General features: G+C 40.1%; 2 protein-coding genes across 6 annotated transcripts in view; both read right to left on the bottom strand.

Annotated features, from left to right (window-relative positions):
• Window positions 1–942, bottom strand: part of tle5 (TLE family member 5, transcriptional modulator) — a 43,497-nt gene extending 42,555 nt beyond the window's left edge. For 2 of the 3 annotated variants that reach the window (XM_039811018.1, XM_039811019.1), the window contains exon 1: window positions 16–939. In XM_039811018.1, the coding sequence (XP_039666952.1) occupies window positions 16–42 (27 nt within the window). In that variant the 5' untranslated portion in view covers window positions 43–939. Of the gene's footprint in view, window positions 1–15 lie in introns of all 3 variants that reach the window. The other variant, XM_039811020.1, reaches the window with a different exon arrangement.
• Window positions 943–1,957: 1,015 nt separating this feature from the next.
• The window catches only part of LOC120565386 (guanine nucleotide-binding protein G(q) subunit alpha-like), a 45,569-nt gene continuing 30,676 nt past the window's right edge, over window positions 1,958–16,850 (bottom strand). The window contains exons 2-7 of one of the 3 annotated variants that reach the window (XM_039811186.1): window positions 16,296–16,480; window positions 14,495–14,649; window positions 13,084–13,212; window positions 10,489–10,618; window positions 7,514–7,667; window positions 1,958–6,929 (exon numbers count right to left, since the gene is read on the bottom strand). In XM_039811186.1, the coding sequence (XP_039667120.1) occupies window positions 6,739–6,929; window positions 7,514–7,667; window positions 10,489–10,618; window positions 13,084–13,212; window positions 14,495–14,649; window positions 16,296–16,480 (944 nt within the window). In that variant the 3' untranslated portion in view covers window positions 1,958–6,738. Of the gene's footprint in view, window positions 6,930–7,513; window positions 7,668–10,488; window positions 10,619–13,083; window positions 13,213–13,798; window positions 13,928–14,494; window positions 14,650–16,295; window positions 16,481–16,850 lie in introns of all 3 variants that reach the window. The other 2 variants (XM_039811184.1, XM_039811187.1) reach the window with 2 other exon arrangements.

Raw genomic sequence — 16,850 nt, 5'->3', positions numbered from 1 at the left:
TTAAAAACCACTTACTGAGTGTCTTGATTGTGGAAACATCATGTCAATTCCTTGTTTGTTGCTTTCCTTCCCAAACACGATCGACTGAGTGCCCTGTGTTTATATTTTTCCTTGCGTTGGTCCTTTGTCCAAAGCTAACGTTAGCCCTGCCGTACACAGGAGCTGTCCAGCGGTAGCAGGATGACTAGCTAGCTAACGGTAGCCAGCAACCCCCACTCCAAAATTAAGCCGAATATAAGTGATGCACTTTGCCGTCGTTCGCGAGGTAAAACAGTCGCTGTCTTGTCTGGGTGATGCAAGACCATTCAGCTGTAACGGTTACCTGTCCCGAGCCCGTATTTACTGCGTCTGTAAACAGGAAACCACCACCAGCGCTGGTTCCTCACTGGCTAAGCTAGCTAATTCTTCAGAAGCTGTCAGTCAAAATGATCCATCGCAGTTGCGAGCCTTCCGCCTTTAACGCGTGGTAAATTAAAAAACGATATGAACACAGAGGTGTCTGGATTTAGTGGGCGAGCAGAGAGGGTAATGGTTTCTTCCTTCGCCTTGTGGCGGTCCTTTAAAGCTTTCAGTTCGCTCGCTTCGACCAGCTGCGACTGATGAAAAAGTAAGAGAGAGAGAGAGAGAGAAAAAAAAAACGCTATAATTCTCAGAAATAACAAAATGTCTGCGGGTTCGTTTAAGTTCAATCCAGTTTCGTCCAGCGGCTACAAATAAGTCGCGCGAGTGAAAAGACAACCTGTGCTGTCGCTCAGACGGCTAATCGACGTCAAATTAAAAATGATCCCAGGCTTGAGTTAAACTCTGAACGTTTATCCGAGGAGTCGTGAAGAAACAGAGTGGGTTTGTCAGTGGTGGTGAAGCTAGAAAGTCAGTCCATTCCTGGAGCTGTGGGTAGACGCGACGCTGCTGTGCTGCTGAACGCCCCCACACAGAAACAAAGCGGCTAGATGAGCGGTGACCGCCGTGGTGCCGCGCAGATCTACACGCCGCAGATCTACCTCATCAGCCGGCTGATGTCTGGGCAACTAGCGCCTCATGTGGACAGCTCACCACTGTCCCAGTCACTGGAGGGACGATATGGTCACATCAGTGCACTGGACAATACGCACGGGCTCAAGCCACTACAGTAATAACATTAACAATAATTAATATTATACATGCATACATATGAAGGTAAATATACGTACACAAATAAATACAATTTCACAGTTTTTAGCTGTTCAAGCCTATTATGCTTCAGGTAACCTCTCACAAAAATGTTCTGACAAAACATGCTATTCTTTAAAAAAAACAACTAATTATTGCAGACTGTCATTTAGTTTTTCCTTTACCAGAATTTTAGAAATACTGAGAACCTCTCTCATGTCTGTGTATGATTATCCTGGTTATTGCCTCGTGTTGCTTTGGAAATTCATATCAAAACAATGAATGCCAGATCTTCAAAAAAAAAAAAAAAGAATTAACGAATTTTTGTTGAAACAATTTAACTTTTTTTGATTCAAGTTGCTTCACAAACTTGTCCAATACATGTTTACCTTATTCTGTCTACTCCTGTAACTTGAGTATGGTTTTCCGTCAGTGATGACAACTTCATTGATGTTCACATTCATTTACAAGCCAGTAGGACTGTAGACAGTCACAGCATTAGCTGTTACAGGAAAACAAACCAGTATTGTGCATGTTTTAGTCCATTTAATACAAATTACACCTGTAGATGTTGCATGATAATAGTCTTTATCTTAATAACATTGTACTGAAATGAATGGAAACCCAACAACTAACTGGAAGGTAGGGAAATGTAATCTAAAGCATTCAAGTGGTCTGAAAAATTGTGGCAGTTGCTCAAAGCATTCACAACTTGTAGTAGTGGACATAAAAAGTGAAATGATCCTTTAATCACAATATGTAAGAAAACCAATTCTCACTGCAAAGGAAATGTACAAGGATGCAATAAGAGAGTATAGGAACATATTTTATTCCAATTTAAAACATTTAAAGGAGAAGGCTATGAAAATCATTTTCATGTTTGAATGAGGTTCAGGCAACAGTGGTTGAAATGAAACATACAAAAGAGAAATATGGCTAAAATACTGTAAATCAATAACCATTAGGACCCTTTTCACTAGGGCGTTGCATGAATACAGTATCTCACCCACCCACCCCCTCCCTAACCTGACAAACATGCAATTAAAATTACATTTATCTTAAAAACAGCAGTTTATCGTTAATCTTAAATATAGAATAAAATTGTCCTTTTTTTAGTTAATCACATACTTAAGTGTTTATTTGTTTTAAAAACTGGACCATGAAATTCACAGGCCCCTTTATTTTCACAACATTGGCACTTGTTAAGAGTCGGGCTTTACAAAGAAAGGGGATTGGCACACTTATTGTACATAATTTACATTTGGTATACTTAAAAAAAAAAGAAGAAAAAAAATCAAACAAAAATACATTACTTTCAATTTGTACACCACTACTACTAGTTTATTTGAACTCTTTTAAAAAAAAAAAAAAAAGTGTCATCTTAAGTGGTCCTTAATACATGTGTTAAGGTGTGTCAACCTTACAAAAGAAACAAAATAAAAGATGCAAACATAGCTTTTAATATTACCGTAAGTCCATCCCTCTAATCAGAATGGATCTCAAGCATAAACAATAGCCATCAAAAGTGTACACATACACACGCACACACACACCTCAGAGTACCAATGAGCGCGGCTGAACGGACATCTAAGTTGCATGAATGCAGGCCCATTGCAGTGGTGCAGTTTCAGTGCCTTCGACCCAGGGAAAGAATACACAGTCCAATCAAGTAAGGGAAAAAAGGAGAGAGCGGAGAATGGCAGACATGTAAACACACAGCATATTCATTCATTTACTCGCGATTATAACCAGCAAAATATTATAATGGCCATTTCAGTACCTTCACTTGGCAAGTCTTTCAATAAATACATTAATACTGCGGCTTAACAAACAAGCTTCATTTGGAGAGAAAAAAAATACACCATAATGACAAAAGCTGCTTTTTTTTTTTAACCACAGATCTCTGGGACAGGTTACGACAAATTGTGAATTTTTCTTTTCTTATCTTTTCTGTGGCTGATTGATTTTGTTTGGCACAGTGTTTTGTACTGGATTGTCGTACAAATCTTCTCCACAATGCATTCTACACTGAATAAAGCAAATAGAGTACAAATCAGTGGGAAGGATTTTGAAATAAATGACCCAGCTCTGCTGTTGGCTCTAATCACTGGTAGTGTAACCATGTAACTTTTTCTGTGTTGGTCATGCGGATGTGAGGGGCTAACCAGACAAGGCATGAAGTGCACTTATAGTCAGCATGTAAACACTGATGCAATCAAGTTTTTAAAGAGTACAACTTCATGCCAACACTGGTCACCTTCATTTTGTGTATCATCCTCATAGCAGTCCATTCAAGTCCATTTGCTGCACAACATCTCATCTATAAGAAATGGAAGGTAACACACCTACCCTTAAGGTTGGAAGCCACAGTTCAGGGAAATGGATAGAATCGGAGGATTTTAAAAACAAATAGACATTGCCATGTTATCCCAGCAGTGAAGCAGAACACAATACTCCTTTACAAGCTCGGGTAAAGTCTGTCAGCTAGTTTATTCATCCATATATTATATAATACATAAGCTCCTATCATTTCAAACTAAAAAGTGTACTGTATTCGGACACTAAAAAAATTCACTTGTGTTAGCGAGTGTGAAAATCATCACCAAACCGTCAAGCAAAGGCCTTTAAATGTTGGCTGAAGCACCAAAGATCAACCCACTACCAATACATGAAAAACAAGATCTCAGCCCAAATAACTTGAATTGTCAGTCAGAGCTTTGCAACATCTCTGATATTGTTTCAACTCATATAAAATCATGGCACTTAGCATACATATACATGTCCCTTCATTAAGTGTTTTAGGATGCACGAAACACACAAGATAATGGCTTTATCAACACAATGTACACACTTGCCCCAGAGATGTGAAGATTACTCTTACTGGGTGCATGTGACTAAAATCAAGGCCAAGTAATACACAAGGTGAGTGAATTCCCCTAAAACTCAGAAGATCATACAGCTTTTCTGTAGAAAATAAGATCTCTTTTTAATTGTAAACCTTTTGGCAAACAGTTTGAGACACTAAGGGAGTACAGCAGGATCCGTAATCATTTCTTTGATGTTTAATTCCGACCCTTCCAGCTCTTTCAATGTGCACAAAAAGGTCAAAATGTCCTAAGCACTCCCCTTTTTCTGACTCCAACACAGCCAATGCCAAACATGGAAACACTACCAATGAGAAGATAAACCAAATATGCATAGCCACATAGTGGAAAATATTATAAAGCCAAGAAGATCAGCACATCATTTATATAAGCGTTAAAAGGATGGTTAGATTAGCGATAGACAGGACACTAAAAATGTGCTATTGCACCTTGGGAAACCCCACTTCTTTTGACGTTAGCCATTCTCCTCCTCTAAAGGGAGCAAGATAGTGAACAAAAGAGCCAAACAGCCACCAGACCTCCCTCTGGAATGTCATGAAGCCTCTGGACTGCTGCATTCCTCCCTCACTGAACCTGCGGCCATCACTTTCAACAGGATGTCAACACACTCTTGATTCATAGCCCCCCCCCCCCTCCTCGTTTATTAATTGCACCTTTTGCTCTATGCCATCCGTGGAGTCCTTTCATTTCTACCAAAGCTGCTAGTAGTAGCCCTTGTGATGAAAAAGTTATGAAAACTTACCTGAATTACATTGTGAAGACAATAATAGCCATCTATCAACGTTCAGCTTAATGGAATATTTAAACAACTACCAGGCAAGAGACACGATATGGGATTGGTACCAATAGCCAACACATATCCTTAAAAATTACAAAAAAAAAGCAAGCATCCTTGAACAGTAAATATTAAACCACTAAGTTTTTTGTCTGTTTTCATTTTCCTATTTGCATAAAGCACAAACCCGACATGGAAACAGTGTTTTTTTTTTCCCCCATTGCCAAGCATCTCAAAACAGAACTGCAACAACTAAATATATGAATTATCATTAGAAAGATAGAACACGCGTCCATAAAATAGTTTGGATATTTTACAGCAGTATAAAATCTCCTCCTGTCTCCTCGGTTGGAAAAACTTTGAGCTGAAACTAGGGAGGAAGTCTCATTTACTGTATCAACCATACGTAGATCTGACTGATAAATTAGACATACAAAAAAGAACAATTTACTCTCTTGCTAATTCATTACAGTTTATCAAAGGTTAGCCAAACAATATGGCAAAATAAAGTCGATTACGGTGAGAAGCCATATGGATGATTTAGACCAACTTGTGACTTAAGCTAACTGGCAGCGCAAAGACTTTATTTCATCTACAACTGACTATTGCACTATACTAATCTGGTATTATCGTTCACACATTGTGCACAGGAAGATTATTGGCACCATCTAAGGGAACAAAGAAAATAAATCACTGTACTAATACATTGATTGATTGATTCCGACATTCAACAGTTGACATTCACACAAAGTGAGTTGTTATTCCATCAACATCTGAATGATCCACTTAATTATTTAAGCACTTAATTTTGGCAATACCAGTTTTCTAATAGGCTTAGTTAGTATCTGAATCAGGTAAGGGATGAACAGGATACTGGCAAAGTAATTATATTTACAGAAACAAACGTAGGTGCTTTTAATTTGGCGATGTGATACAAAATGACTGAACGAGAGATGAAGTGTGTAAATATCGGTAGTGTTGTCTCTTAATTCTGTTTCGTGATGTATGTTGACACTTTAAAATGAGGGGCAGTGTAAGAGGAGCGTTGCATTCCTTTGAGTAGTCCTCTTCAATTCAATTTTAAATTGGAGAACAATAGCAGTAATAATATAACCAAGAAGTTAACCTAGCTAAAAATATTAAAGGTCTGCAGAGAGCGTGTAGTCATCTCTGTCTAGCCCATGAAAACTTGATTTACATTCAACAGAGCTTCTGTGCTCTGATTTGGGGCAGGGTTAACAAAAATCAAATCACAATTCAAGATCCAGGGGAACAAAGTACCTTACTGCACCCCAGAACTGCCTGATAATATATTCCTATAATCATAACTAGTTACCCTTCGCAGAGAAGCAGAGTCCAGGGTCTGCAGCCTGGCCTCATGCCCTGGTGCTGTAGTGTATAGCATGCACAGGTTAAATAAGAAAAAGCTTAGTTTATCCAGAGAAGGCCCTCTACCCACCTTGAACACACAAGCACTGGTGATACTGTAGTGTAAAGAAGACAAAAAAAAATGTAAGCAACGCCCAAGCTCGAACGAGGACCAAGTGGAGCCCCGGAGCAGACTGAAACCTCAAGAGAGGGGAACGAATGGAGGGAGTGTTATATCTATATTTGCACAAGAGGAGCAACTTTTAGAGCCACGAAACAGATAACCATTCTTTTAAAATAAGGGCAAACCAGGTGCTAAGTGAACTGTAGGGACAGAGCATCGATAGTGTTGGTCTGGTATGAGGCAATGCTTAACTCTTTGAGCAGCAGTGCGTTTCATGCAGATGTGTGTGTTTCTAAAAGTGGACTCTGCATTATGTGTGTGTGAGTGTGTGTGTGTGTGTGTGTGTGTGTGTGTGTGTGTGTGTGTGTGTGTGTGTGTGTAGCTGCAGGACTCTTGCTCTCACTCTCTCTCACTCTCTCTCTCTCTCATTTCTCTTTTTACACCAGGTTGTATTCTTTGAGGTTGAGCTGCAGGATGGTGTCTTTGACGGCGGCAAAGACGAAGCGGATGTTCTCTGTGTCGGTGGCGCATGTGAAATGGGAGTAGATGATCTTGTCACTGTCTGGGTTCAAGTCCACAAACATCTTCAAGATGAACTCCCGACCTGCTTGGGCATCCCGCTGGGGGCCTGGGAGAAGAACAGACCAATATGTTTAGCTGCTATTTGAGCATCACCTTAGCATCATTTAACCTTTAATGTTCTTTTGTGTCATTTTATCAGTATTTCATTTCAGCATTTCTCAGTATGGGTTAACAAATATTAACATATTTTTAGAAAAAAAACAACAACTTTCAACTGCCATGTTCAGTCAAGTATCAGTTTGCACTGTAGTACAGCTGTATAACCACAGGGTGTCACTGTACAATCAAGAATATAAGTGAGACATTACTGCCTGTGTGTGCAAATGATATTGGGATAGCCAGCAGCCAGTTTGATGTTCACAACAGTAAAGGACCTTTAAAAACAGTCACTGGCTAAAAGTACACTGGAAAAAACAGCCACAGCATTATTGACAGAGCTTGACCGATGGCTCAACTTCTCACCTACATGGATAATTGATTAAATAAATCCTGGAGTTGAATTCAATGCTGAAGCTCAGCTATCAGCATGGTTCTACACTACACAACCATCCAGGGATAGGCAGACTATATACAATGTATGTTGTCATTAAGATGTCTATTGAAGTAGAAGGGCAGAAAAACTCAAATCACCATCAAACTCTGGAAAGTAGTCAACCAGGTGAGAATACATGATCTTCTCCTCCAGCAGGTCCTTCTTGTTGAGGAAGAGGATGACGGAGGAGTTTTGGAACCATGGATATGTGATGATGGTCCTGAAAAGAGCTTTACTCTCCTCCATACGATTCTGAGAGAGAGAGAGAGAGAGAGAGAGAGAGAGAGAGAGAGAGAGAGAGAGAGAGAGAGAGAGAGAGAGAGAGAGAGAGAGAAAGAGAGAGAGAGAGAGGAAATGGGGGGGAAACAAAAGGTTAGCATGCATTCAGAATATGAGACTTCTTAAATTGTTCACTGTGAACACAATAAATAAACAGAGGTTTTATCATTTCTGGCCTATGGACAGATGCTACAGTTAATCCATATTACAAGATACACATTTGATTTTCAGGATCATCTCTAAATGTTTTTGGGTTAACATTCAATTGGCAGCCCCACCACTGAACAGACCTGCCAGTTACATTACTGTTGGAGAGTCTGTGAATGTGAAAAGTACAGCCCTTATTTTCTGGTTTTTAGCTGCTACAGAACCTCCTGGGGGGCTATTTACCTATATCTGTATTTGATCAAACTTAGAGCTAATAGCAATGACCAACAGAACCGAGTGATTTCCAGTGCAATAAACTTTGTCGCCTTCTGTTTTTGGTGCAAGGGCAAAGGGGTCTCTGCACTTAACATAGCATATTAACTTAGCATAACCGGGTGTCTCAAAGACAAATACACAAAGAAACAAAAGGGAAGGGTTTTGGTGGAACGTGTGCGCAAAGGGAGGCTAGCTCTGAAATTAAAATGGCTGGAGAGTGTGTGATGAGGATACTACAAAAAAAGAGAGAAAGGATTGGATTGTCTGTTCTAGCTCGGAGGATGTTTCCCGAATCAACCGGAGTTTAGAATGCCAACACAAAGAAAGCGGGAGGTGAGGTACATCTGGCGGAACCTCAGGCGGCACAGGAACGTAGATATAGACTATATGGTTGCTAACACTGGTTGCATACAGTAGCTTAGCTCTGATCAAAGCCAATACGCTCATTGTTTCGTGTGACCCTCCATGAATGCACAAGTCGTTGTTAGATTGTATTTGGACATTTTGTGTTTGTATTTGTCAGACAAAGTGTTTTTTCTGACACAAACAGTTTGCTAATAGTGATGGACTGTAGCTGAATGGCATCAGTTGTAATGCAGCATTTACAGTGAATACAGGGGGTTGTAGTAACGGATGGGAAACATTAAGGAAACCCACAAGATTGACAAAACAACCCAGAAAATGGTATAAGACTTTCCCTGTTATGTTAATTCATCCAGGCACATTTCCAACATAAGATTTATTCCTCCAAATAAAACTGTCTAGCAAACATAAAAAGTGGAGCAAGTGGAGTTGGAAACCTACTCATGTAAACTACTAAATGCTGAAAGCTCCTGTCAAACATGACTATTCTTCCTCTTTCTGATCTAAATTCCTTGCCAGCATCACTCCCACAATTTAGTCTTGGTGAGTCATAATATGATCCTGGCCACACTTGACCCGATGAAATCAAAGATGTTTCAAAACAGTCTCGTCAGACTCTGATCGGTCTGAAGGGTCAAAGTCTCCGTCTCAAGCCTGTCAACACTACAGGATAATAGCTGCAGACTGGGATGCCTAAACACTGCCCAGCCTCGACTCCGAAACGGAGCTCAGCAACAGCATTAAAATTGTCCAGTGGGGCCTACCACCGGTGACACATTACAAGCAGGAAAAGCAAATAAACAGCAGCCTGCAAAAATGAAAACCTATTCCTGTTCTTGTGTGTACAATAACGTCAGACACCTGAGCAGGCCCAGTGAAGACAAAGTACAGTATGTGTGCCTTCACAAACCGTTGCCAGAGTAGACAAAAATTGATAGTGTTGACCATGAAGCTGCAGTGATGTACAGCAGATATATTGAGTCAAGCTGGCAGCTGGGTCTGGATTATGAAACCCAGTTGTCATATGACCAGGTCCGAAAAAAGGGGTTTATTGTCAGGAGAGGAGCAGAGGCCATGGTTGATCACATTAGCTTTATTAGCGATAATTCTATCTGAACAGTCAGAGCCGATGACATGGACAACTGTGAAGCAAAGAGATAGAAGACCTGTTTTCTGTTTGTTGTGAGAGACTAACAAGCTGTGAACACAACATTGACATTAGAAAGTTGATAAGGTGAACGTGTTAGCAACTAGTTTATTATTTAAACATCCAGCAGACAGACCAACATTACCATTCATTTGAAGTCGTGTTTCTGGCCATCTGACCAATGTAAGTAACTCTCCTTTTATCTCTTTTGGTCTTCACCAACTCCTGAGATAAACATCTGGCTCATTAGCTGCTAAAATGCTGCACCATGTTCACCGGCTAGTCACCAACTTTGTCTGTCAGCTGTTTGCAGAGCAGGTAGCTTTAATGTACAGTACATCTGAGTATTCACTGAAAACATCTGCTCGCGGCTGCTGGAAATGAGGTTGATAAGAGCCGTGAGAATGAACCAGAACATTAAAGCTACGGGCTGTAAAACCACACAAGATGAACTGAAAACTTGCTAAAACACTTCATAGCCCTGAGGGGAAGTGTAGAGTCTGCTGATCATTCTCTCAAGGTTCTTCACTAAGAGAGACACCTTTCACATTACACAGTCATCATGGTCAATAGAAAAATATGAAGTAGTGCAACTCTAACTGTGAATGTGTCCAGATGAACTACATTTCATTGTCCAATAATGTGAATGCTTGCAATTTAAATTTAAATATCCCATTCCAGCTGTTAGATATTCAACAGCCTGTTTAAGAAGCATGAAGAGTGAAAAGAAAGAGTCTTGTGATGCATGGCATGTTAACATACAACAAGACTTGAAGCCTCATTATGACTATAGTGTGATACAATGTTGTGTATGCAGTCAACTATTCAGAAATCATAACTATTTCTGTGTTGACGTCTTACCTCGTTGTCCGATTCCACCAGGACCTGGTCGTACTCGCTGAGCGCCACCAGAAACATGATGGAGGTGACGTTCTCAAAGCAGTGGATCCACTTCCTCCTCTCGGACCTCTGACCCCCCACATCCACCATCCTGATTGGAACAAGATGAGATGAGATGGAGCGCCGACAAACAAGAGGGCAGAAAGAATCACATAAAAGAGAAGAAATGACAATTAGCTCTAAATCTTGTCTTGTTTAACCTCAGAATTAGTGGCACATAATGTAAGCATTTCAAACATTATCTCAAAGATTTAGGAAGACAGGAATATGATTGAAGTAGAAAATATATCTGTGCAAAGAGGCGTTCATCTTGTAAAATGTCACCTAAGTTTTCCTTTTTCACTAAGCTTTGTGTCCAATCAATATATTTAAAGGCTAGTGTGGTCTCACTATTGCTACTACTTAGGCCCGTAACAATTAATTGCTAATATTAACTAAGGTCCTAAGGTGTATGACTGTTGATGGTAATTGTTGATCTTGTTTTAATATGCCAAATTATAATTATTGGTTAGACTGTTTTTTTCAGAGGACTAACGTAAAAAAAGAAGCAGTGTTGACAATTATGCCACGTAGTTTTACCAATAGTGATGACAATTATTTTTTGAATCGCAATTATTTCTGAGACAATTAATGGAATTGTTACAGCTCGGCTACTACTTTAACATAACATCTAATGAGTCTACCGTAGTTCAAGCCAAACACCCCTTTTGCACCGAGAATATAAACAGAAGAAACGACAGCACAGAATCTGCAGCGTGAATCACGGAGAGGACAGAGCAAAACTTCTCTACGGTGAACTAAAATAACTACAAGGATGTGTGTGTGTACAAACAATGCTTCTACAAACATCTTCTCTCCTTTTTCTGCAAAGTAGATGCAAGAGAGTCCATGCAGGAGATATAAAGTAGTTTAAAAAAATGTTGTATTGTTTAGAAGTGCCTGGTGCTAAATTTGAGGAATATAAGAGGAGCAACAGATAGGAGGTCCCCACAAGGGGAGTGGTTCAAAGTAAGGGTGGGGAAAAAACTGAATATTAAAGAATAGGGAAATCAAGGAACAAACATTAAAAGAATGCAAGAAATTGAAACATGAGCTTGTAAGGCTTGATATATGGGTTTTAATTCGGAGGTAAGAGACGTGGATCGACTTTTAGATTAACTGGTTTTAATGTTCACGTTTTTGTTTGGATTAGTTTTCTCCTCAAGTGTTAAATTAATTAGTGTTAAAACTAAGAAAAGGGAAAACAATTACATAGACTGAAGAGTTAATGCCGCTAGATACAAATCTAAAAGGGCGGAAAGGGAAAGAGTCAGATTGTTGGATTTGTCCATATACTAACTAAATCGCAACCGGAAATACAAACTCAGACAATGAATTACACTGAGTGTACTCATCAGTTGAGTTAGTTCAAGTCTCTATTAAATATCATTCAAAAGCTAGAAAGTGAAACTTTGATCCCACATCCACCCAAAGGTGAACTCAGTCAGTGAGTCTGCCAGGAGGGGGGACGGCATTGATAAATGGAGTCCTCCAAAGTGCCAGCCTAAAATAATCAGACAACCTCCTTTTTTCCTCTAGCAAGGATGAGTGACCTACTTAGTACGATAAGCTCTCCTATGGTGGATAAGCCAAGTGAAATTACATTTTCTGTGACTTCAAAAGCCAATTAAAAGAGAAGGAAGCAAGCCTAATGGAGATGCGCGTCCATGAAAGGCTTCCTTGTTGCAGCCACGGCCCTGTCAACCGCTAGCAGAGGCGGTATAATGCCACATGTGCTTCTTACTATTGAGCCTGAGGAACATCTCATCCTGCATCAAGTATGACATCTCATTCTCATAAATCACTAAACTAAGAAACCTCAATAATCATGCTCTTTTTCCAATAAAACCTGACACCTTACATCTTACATTCATTCCCACTTCATATTTGTATTTTCGGGCTCTTAACACAACATTGATGTCATTGAGAGCGTGTAGTGATTCACCATCAGCAGCACAGCTATGCAGAGTAGAGCCTATCGGCTAGCTGCTGCAGGGCTGCTGGGAACCTCTTCAGCACAACCTCATTGCAAGCAGAGTTATTTCTAGCCTTGCCAAGCGTAGGAGGGGGCTGACATGATGGCTTCCTATCGATTCGCACTCTTCTGTAATCGCTCTTGTTCCCTGGGTCCAACTCTATCTCCTCATCTTCTCTCTTTTTTGCAAGAGAGGGAGGAAGGGAAGCTGCTCTACGTATTGGTGGCAGGTCCTAAGACTGTCTCTGTGCCAAGTCCTGGAGGCTGTGTGTCTGTACTACAAAGAAAAACTATTAAAGTAAAAAAAACGGCCTTAATGATCGACGACTTCATTTCAGCTCTGGTAGATTCTACTGTAACATTGCACATTACATATACTGCAAATAACAGAATGGATTAGGGACATTTTCAGACAGAATGGGGAAATAAAACATTGTTGTAGGTGACATATAAACATGTTGATTCAGACTTAAGATGGCCTTTTCGATTTTAAAATGAAAACAGAAGTGGGGTTAGTCAAAGTACTTTAGTTCTTCTTCTACCTGAAAATGATGCTTTGCAAGTCGAAAGGGTATTCTATGATCCCAGTGGTTGGGATTCGAACCCTAAGCACGTCCTGTTGGGTTGGTAGATAGGACGGTTCAGCAATACGATCCAGATCACTTAGATAGCTAGAGACAGGAAGGACAACAAAGACAGCAAGAGGGAGGAAGGAGAAAGTGAAGCATAACAGCAGATACAGCACCCACACACCCACCCCCTCCAAAAGCAAGTGGATCAGTCCAGATATAACCACAGAAAACCATTCCCAAGAATTATGAGGGTATTAGGTGACAATTTGTACCTCTACCCCCAAATATTTTCTTAGAAATTTAGCTTCATCCTTGATGGCAGCCCAGCTCCCAAAGACAAAACATTCCTCAATCTTATCCTCTGCACCCCCTCACTCCTCCCCACTGTGAAGGTTTAGGGAAGCAGGAACTTTTAATTTGAAGATGATTTAGCACTCAAGAGGCCAACTTTCACTGCGTGGGTGAAAATAAAAAATGACTGCCTTTCTAGACTTGACAGGAGGGTTGGGGCTATACTTTGGGCCAGTCTTTGAGAGTGTACCATCAGGGATGTGTTAAAGTGCTGAGCCCTGCTGTGCAGCACAGGGTAGATGGTGATAGCGGCATCGGCGGTTTCCAGCTGGCTGACCAACTGTCCAGCAGCTAGCCAACCAGTGACGTTATCGGAAGCACTTGACACCAGTACCTGAAGATAATATTCTCCAGGTCAAATGGGTACTCAATGATGCCAGTGGTAGGCACTCGAACCCGCAGCACATCCTGCTGAGTGGGCACGTACCCAGCTGATGCTATTCGTTCTAAATCGTTAAGGTAACTGTGGAAGGGGAGGGGAACATATGACATAGATGGGCAAACCACCAGTCTCAACAGTACGAGACCACACAGCAGACACAAACAATTGCTTTCTGTCAAAAACACAACACAATTACAAAACACTTAAAGATGCATATAGCCAGCAGTATCTTATACATCTACTTGCATATAACATGCTTTAATTCCCCCTCCAAAATACTCAACTTTTTAAGGAGCCATATTAATCTGAAATGGATTAATGCAGGTTGGAATTAGCTCTGATATTATTAGCAGTCGTTTATAAACCTGCCAACAGACATCCTCCTTTTCCCCGACTCTCTCCATCTGATTGAACTCTCCTCAGGTCGAGTGCATATTGCCGCAGGTAGAAAACTGCTGAAAAAGGTCTATTGACAAGTTTTTAATGTGTCTGTGATTTCATTCCTCATGTCTATACTATAGAAACTGTTGTTTACCCATTTCATCACTTTGCATTAGATATCTTAGAGGTCACAGTTTGCAAAGTGATCCTGCTTCTACACAAAGTAAATCATCATTATTCTAGTAGATTAATAGATCATAGACGTACTATTTGGTTGAGTCGGAGAGCTGGTACTCTCTCCTGCGATCATAGGCCTCCTGGATGCCAGGGTCAGCCCACAGCATCTTTATCGCACTCGTGTACGGCTGCTCGAATGATGAAATCTTCTCCACGTCCACCTCCCGTACCACCTGGGCATTATTCTAGGAGTAACAAGTAACACACAAAAAAGCACATGTCAATTTAGTAATTGAGGATTGTAAGTGGTGGCCTCCAAATTTCAAAGTCGGTGGTGTCAGGTGCTTTCTTAGTCAAATATGACTAAAAAGTCTAGCGGAATACAATGTATTTCTACCGCGAAAGTGCTACATTTCTAGAAGTTTAATTACCACATACATAGCCCCACTTTTAAACTCCCCTTTTCTAGAATACATAGCACGTGGCCTGGATTCAGTTATAATGATGAGTTATTATCAGAAGCCACGGTTCACTCTACAACAGCAGTTTATTTATATTGAATTTATTTGAGTTTAACTATTAACATTTATAATTTTTCATTGATACTCTAGCTCAGTTAGATCATTTAATCTGGAGGAAATTCATCAAAAGAGTAATGTTACAACAGTAAAAAAACAACAACAAAAAAACAACAATCTAACTGATGCTGCAAACCTAGAGCCTACATTTCCCACAATGCAACAAAGGTAACGTGCGACCCCTGTCCCCGGTAAGGCTTTTCTGCTTTAAAAAAGGTAAAATCAAAATAGACATATCATCATCATTACCAAAAGTACAATAGTTATTTGAGCACATAATAAATAGCAGCATTCCTATACATATGATATACTTTATTGTCCCCTTAGAGAAATGTGTCTGATTATATAAACTAAAAATCTTTACATCAAATTACATCATCTAACATGTGTTGCATATGTGTATGTGTGCACTTGTGTATGTTCCCTCATGCATAGCAATAATGTATAGTGTATGTGCATAATTTTAAGGGTGTGTCCATGTGCATGCATGTACATAGTCTTTATGAATATAAATGTTTATATAAATCCAACATTTCTAAATCCTGAAGTACAGGACATCACCTTATTCTAAATGAGCCCCGTCCATTAAATCAGAGAGAATATAAAGAAATTTAGAAATCTAAAATGTGAAATAACCAACTGTTTGCACAACTTCTGCAGAAAATAGTGTGTTCCTGTACTAGGATGGTATTACTCATGGTAAGAAACTGATTGAGAAAATAAGTAGTTTCAGGGTCTTTAACCATTTCAATAACTGTTTGCCTCACAAACAAGGAAGTATAACCAAGTATTTAGATGGGGATATGCATTTCAATAACACATCACATAGTCTATATACACAACGTTCCACTTCCGGGATTGCTCCGTTGCAGACAGAAATTCCGCCAGATTTCACTCTTTTCAGCCACTTTCTTTGTGTTGGAAATTTTAAATTCCGTGGATTTATGAAGACTATGGTTAACTGTTCCTCATGTCTCTGCAGGGTAAATTGAGACAGCTACCTAGACTGAGTTTTCTTTTGCACAACTAAAACAACTTTTGAACGTACACATGTTCCACGAAATCAAGTTTCCTCCCGACTCTATTTGGAAGCAGCACCGTGGCTCTGTCCGGTGCTTAGCGCCGCCGAAGAGGATTGTGATTGGTTTAAAGAAATGCCAATGAACCAGAGCACGTTTTTCTCCCGGAATGTTGTGTAGACAAGCCAGATCCTCTTCCGCAGCGCTGTGGAGGAAGGTCTGGCAAAGCGAGACTACACATCACACAATACACAATATTTTCACCCCAACTCTTAGTACACACACAGTACACACCTTGTTCTGGTCGTACTTGTACGGGATCTTGAGGGTCTCGGTTGCACGGATCATGGCCTGCATTGAGGTGAAGATGTTCTGGTAGACCAATTTGGTGAAGCCCTTCTTATCCTCATCTGTGTAGCCTGACCCATGGATTATCCTCATCTGCTTGATGAAGGTGCTCTTGCCACTCTCTCCAGTACCTGCAAATAAAGATAAGAAGATACAGAGGGTTAGGCGACAACTGAAAACGGGTCATAAAATGGACGCAGGAAATTGCGGACTGTGTGAAAAGGTACGACAGTTGTCTTCCCACCCTTGATATGACCTGGGAACAAGACAGAAAGTTTTAGTATCCTACAGTACTGACCTACAACTGGAACGAAAAGAAAAAAATGAAATGAGATGTGGTGATAATTCTTGTGTGTAGATAAATTGGGAAAATTAGAGTCTGATGTGAAACCTGCTAAATGCTAAAATTAACAGTGCAAGTGTAAAAGAAATCAAGTCAGACATTTGTTTAAAAAAATGGGTCAATACCACCCAAAAGTAGTACCCAAAGATTAGCTGTAA

This window comes from Perca fluviatilis, chromosome 9 (assembly GCF_010015445.1).
Source record: "Perca fluviatilis chromosome 9, GENO_Pfluv_1.0, whole genome shotgun sequence".
In the NCBI taxonomy this organism is placed as follows: Eukaryota; Metazoa; Chordata; class Actinopteri; order Perciformes; family Percidae; genus Perca; species Perca fluviatilis.
The sequence above is the reverse complement of the archived record's forward strand: the minus strand, read 5'-3'. Positions and strand labels throughout refer to the sequence as shown.